Here is a 5,694-nt window from a genome sequence, read left to right as displayed (position 1 = left end):
GCCACCTGACGGCTCTCTGTTTAAGAACGTGTCAGAGCTTCCTTGTTTATACGTATTGGTGTGTGTGTGTGTGTGTGTGTGTGTGTGTGTGTGTGTGTGTGTGTCTGTGTGTATGTCTGTATGGCTGTGTCTGTGTGTATGTCTGTATGTTTGTGTCTATGTCTGTGTCTGTGTGTATGTCTGTATGTCTGTTTGTATGTCTGTGTGTTTGTCTGTGTCTATGTCTGTGTGTGTGTTCGTGTATATGTCTGTGTGAATATGTCTGTGTGTTTGTCTGTGTGTCTGTGTATATGTCTGTATGTCTGTCTGTCTGTGTCTGTATGTCTGTGTCTGTGTGTATGTCTGTATGTTTGTGTTTGTGTCTATGTCTGTATGTTTGTGTTTGTGTCTATGTCTGTATGTTTGTGTGTGTCTATGACTGTATGTCTGTGTCTGTGTCTATGTCTGTGTGTGTGTGTGTCTATGACTGTATATCTGTGTCTATGTCTGCATGTTTGTGTGTGTGTGTGTGTGTGTGTGTGTGTCTATGACTGTATGTCTATGTCTGTATGTCTGTGTCTATGTCTGTATGTTTGTGTGTGTGTGTCTATGACTGTATGTCTGTGTCTGTGTCTATGTGTGCGTGCGCGTTTGTGCACACGTGGGTGGGTAATGGTACGTTGGACAACAACAACAACAACAACAATGTGAGCTGACCAATGAGCGCGAACAGGGATGAATGGAAAAGCATGTAATTCTGATTCCAATAGCTCAGGTACCTGTCCAGCTGTTGATAACAATCTCGATCACATTATTAAAACGTTGGGGAATTTGCGTCGATAGTGAATCAACGTTGATAGTGATGATTTTGTTTTTTGTTGTTCCTGTTGTTGCTGTCGATGTTGATGTTGTTAATGTTGATATTGATGGTTTTCGTAGTGGTGGTGGTGGTGGTGGTTGAGATGATGATGATGATGGTTTTGTGTTTTAAATCTTTTTTTTAATCAGTAACGACAATTCAGAGAACCAAACGACTGCGACGCTGATGACAATAATGATCATAACGATGACGACGACGTTGATGACGATGATGATAATGATGAAGAAGAAGAAGATTATGACGATGGCAGAGATGATTACGATGATGACGACAACAACGACACTGATGATGAAGACGATAACGATGAAGCTGATTATCAGACCTCATCATCTCCCCCCCCCCTCTCTCTCTGTCTCGCAGCCATAATTGTTCGGTATCTGACTCGGCGCTTCATTGGAGACTATGATCCCCAAATGGGTATGTGTCTGTCTATCTGTCTGTCTGCCTGTCTGCCTAAAATATAATACAATACGATACAATACAATACAATACAATATGATTCGGTACGATCCATTCCAATCCAATACAATGCAATACGTTTCATTGCATTGCAGTACAACAAAATACAAATCGATACTACAATACAATGCAATGCAATACAATGCAATACAGTACTAACAGATAAAAACAATACAATACAACACAGTACAATGCAGCGTGTGTATACAATACAATGAAATGCAATACAATACGAAACAGTGCAGTGCAATCCAATGCATCACAATACAACACAACACAGCACAATACAATACAATACAACACTGTAGAATGCAACTTAACACAATACAATACAGTATAATACAATGCAACACAATACAGCGCAATACAATGCAATACAATACCACACAAAACAATACAACACAATACAATGCAATACAGTACAATACAATACAACACAACACACTACACTACATTACAATACAACACTGTACAATGCAAATTAACACAATACAATACAATATGATACAATACAACACAATACAGCACAATTCAAAGCAATACCACACAATACAATACAATACAATACAACACTCTACAATGCACATTAACACAATGCAGCACAATGCAATATAATACAATACAACATAATACAGCGCAATGCAGTACAATACCACACAATACAACACAATACAATACAATGCAACACAATACAATACAAGACAAGACAAGACAAGAAAAGACAATAACACACCAGGCACCAACGGAGATGACCAAGAGAAAATGTCGCTTCACAGAAACGAGCGTGGTTTGTAAGACGTGTTGTCCGTGTTGTTTCAGACGCCATTTTCACCCACAACACTCAGGTGGACAACAAACACCTTCTGCTCCACATCTTGGACACTGCCTGGCAGGTATGTGTCTCTGTCTCTCGGTCTCTGTCTCTGTCTCTCCCTTTCTCTCTCTCTCTCTCTGATGAAATCCTTGCGAAATGTGTTTTCTCGCTCTCGTTTCGAGAACACAATTATGAGCGACATCTTCCTTAGGAGGATTAGCAAATCAAAAACTGAGTCAGTAGTTATATGAGCATGGAAACCAAAAAATTATCATATTATGTTCATTAAATTTCAAATTTGCACAGACTGTACATTTTGACACAGTTGAAGTTATTTCACTGGCCTGATGGTCGCAAAAAGGTCATGGGACTTTTTTGTTGTTGTTGTTGTTTTTGTTCAAACTTTTTTTGTCAGCTTATCTTCATTAATTAATGTTTGATGTTTATTGTAAAGTGCTTTGAGCTCTCTTTAAGGGTAGAAAGCGCTCAACAAATGTCCATTATTGTTATTATTGTTATTATTATTATTATTATTATTATTATTATTAAGAGATGGTGATCAGAGACGAGTGTTAGACCTGGCCTTCTGTATAGACTCTGGTAATATTCGTTTCGTTCTATATTGTTCTTTACCTCGTTATTGTTGTGTTTTTTTGTTTGCATTTTTATCGTTTTCTTTACTCGTCTGTGTCAAGATTTTTTCAATCATGTTTTGTTGATTGAAACATCCCTTCATTGTTGACCTGGGAGATCGGAAAAAAATATCCACCTTTGTACCACCCGGTACCCTCATATTGAAAAGTCCAACGCTTTAACCACGCGGCTATAGCGTCCGTCAAGTGTCAAAGTATTTCTTTTTTATTTTATTTTATTTTAATTTTATATTTTTTATTTATTTATTTATTTACTTTTTTTTTGGTTTATTTGTTTGGTTTGGTTTGGTTCTTTCTTGGTGTTTATTTTGTCCGAGGGTGTAACCACCGTCTGTAGAGCATTCCGTTTGTTAATCAGGTTACACAAGGGGTGCTAACACAGCTGAATAATTGGCTTTGCTGCCAGAACGCTTTAATGGTTACCACACATTTAAAAGGCCCAGGAATTTTTTTTTTCTCCTCTGAGCAAATCTGGCGTCTGCTAAGATCGCTTGCTCAGGAGCAGTAGCAGCAGCCAGCAGCAGCAGCAGCAGTAGTAGTAGTAGTAGCAGCCAGCAGCAGCAGCAGTAGTAGTAGTAGCAGCAGCCAGCAGTAGTAGTAGTAGCAGCAGCAGCAGCAGCAGCAGCAGCAGCAGTAGCAGCAGCAATAGTAGTAGTAGTAGTAGCAGCAGCCAGCAGCAGCAGCAGCAGCAGTAGTAGTAGTAGTAGTAGCAGCAGCAGTAGTAGTAGCAGCAGCAGCCAGCAGCAGCAGCAGCAGCAGTAGTAGTAGTAGCAGCAGCAGCCAGCAGCAGCAGCAGCAGCAGCAGCAATAGTAGTAGTAGTAGTAGCAGCAGCAGCAGCAGTGGTAGTAGTAGTGGTAGTAGTATATCCAGTACCCCTAATTAGCGCACTCGTGCTCTAATACATGCACGCACCCAAGGCCTAACTAGCGCGTTAGGTTATGCTGTTTGTCAGGTCAGCATCACTCTAGCACATGCGGTGTGGCGTATATGCATTTGCCCGAAACGCGGTGAGAAACGGAAACGGAAACGGAAACCATTCTGCACGTGCAGTGCACGGGCCGGGAGCCATGCGCGGACCCCATCACCTGGGCCGACGGCTTCCTCCTCGTCTTCTCCCTCACCGACCCCGCCTCCTGGGCATGCGCGCAGGAGCTGGTCACGCGCCTGCGCAGAGCGCGCGACGACGAGCGACTTCCGGTGGCCCTGGCGGGGAACAAGTCCGACCTGGTCCACCTCCGGAGAGTGGACAGCCAAAGCTGCGCAGCTTGGGCCGCGCAGCACTCCTGCGCGTACAGGGAGGTCTCCGCCGGCGAGGATCCTGAGAGCGTGCAAGAGGTGTTCCGGTGCCTGTGCCGGCAGGTTCCCCGAGGCGGCGTTGGGGTGGGGATGCTGAGGAAGCGGGAGAAACTGTCGCGGGTGATGCAGAGGCCGGCGGTGGCCGCCAAGCTGCAGATCCGGCAGGGGTTGAGGAGTCTGGCTGAGAGGACTCTTCGCTCCAGGACGTCCACCTTGTGAAGGGGGGGATGAGGCTGAACGTTTTGCTGCTGGGCGTGGTTGTGTGTGTGTGTGTGTGTGTGTGTGTGTGTGTGTGTGTTTTTGTTCCTGTGTGTGTGTGTGTGTGTGTGTGTATGTGTGTGTGTGTGTGTGTGTGTGTGTGTGTGTGTGTGTGTGTGTGTGTGTGTGTGTGTGTGTGCGCGCGGACTTATCTGAACGCAGTGACGCCTCCTTGAGCTACTGAAACTGAAACTGAAAATATCCTTGATTGACTGAGATGGATACACACACACACACACACACACACACACACACACACACATATATATATATATATATATATATATACAGCGTCTATCCTTGTTTTACTAATATGGATACATATTTAACACTGATTGATTGGTATGGATACTTATGTACCACTTTAGTACTTGATTCGATATGGAAACATATCGTTGACAAAAAACAACAACAAATAAATAGATAAATACTGGTGTTTTGTTTTGTTTTGTTTTGATTGATTTCGTATTTCGATGTTTATATAGCCGTCTAACCTTGATTGATTTATTGATGCATATGGAAACTTGTTTTATCGTTGATTGATTGATTGATTGATTTATGCAGATAACTTTTCTATCATTGATTGATCGATATGGATAACTTTTTATATATCGTCGTTTGATCGATATGGAGACTTACATGTCGTTAACAAACAAAAAAAGACTGGTAGGGTTTTTTTGGGGTGGGGGGAGGGGCGGTATTGTGATTGATTTAGTATGGGTGCTTAACAAATGTCGTGTTGACAACAACAAAAAATAAATAAATAAATAAAATAATAATAATAATAATAATAATAAAGACTAGCAATTCTCTTCACACAATGAAAAGGGGTGGTGGTCAAAATTGACCGCCTGGGTTTCACTCGAATCTTGCCATTCGAGGCTAGACCAGAACGACTGGGGGGGTAAAAAAAAAAAACCTGTGGGGGGTAGGAACAGACTTTGCTTCATCACAGGGGCAGATTTGGCTGTGCGGGGAAAGAACCAATGTGCGGTGCTGGGTCAGATGTATTCTCCGTTTAAAAATCGTGCCGGTCAATTTGATAGAATCCATCAAAAATCGTTATATCATATCGGATTTTGTTGTTGTTGAGTTTTGTATGCTTGCTTGATCAGAAAAAAAGCTTCCATTGCTTGTGTTCCATGCGATGGCATACACGCACGCGCACACACGCTCACATATACCCCCGACACTCACACACATACACACACACACATGCATACGCACGTACACACACACACACACACACACACACACACACACACACACACACATCCTCATACTTTCCCTGTATCCAACAAACACTCAAATAAAACACACAGTCATAACATGAAAGACTTTGTTGAAGCCAAAC

At 42.3% G+C, this 5,694-nt stretch overlaps 1 protein-coding gene across 1 annotated transcript in view; it reads left to right on the top strand.

Annotated features, from left to right (window-relative positions):
• Positions 1–4,303, top strand: part of LOC143298317 (ras-related and estrogen-regulated growth inhibitor-like) — a 20,643-nt gene extending 16,340 nt beyond the window's left edge. The window contains exons 3-5 of the mRNA XM_076611152.1: positions 1,220–1,276; positions 2,138–2,211; positions 3,837–4,303. Coding sequence (XP_076467267.1) covers positions 1,220–1,276; positions 2,138–2,211; positions 3,837–4,301 — 596 coding nt within the window. The 3' untranslated portion in view covers positions 4,302–4,303. The remainder of the gene's footprint in view (positions 1–1,219; positions 1,277–2,137; positions 2,212–3,836) is intronic.
• Positions 4,304–5,694: the final 1,391 nt, after the last annotated feature.

Source organism: Babylonia areolata, chromosome 23, assembly GCF_041734735.1.
Source record: "Babylonia areolata isolate BAREFJ2019XMU chromosome 23, ASM4173473v1, whole genome shotgun sequence".
Classification (NCBI taxonomy): Eukaryota; Metazoa; Mollusca; class Gastropoda; order Neogastropoda; family Buccinidae; genus Babylonia; species Babylonia areolata.
This window is presented reverse-complemented; position numbering and strand designations above follow the sequence as displayed.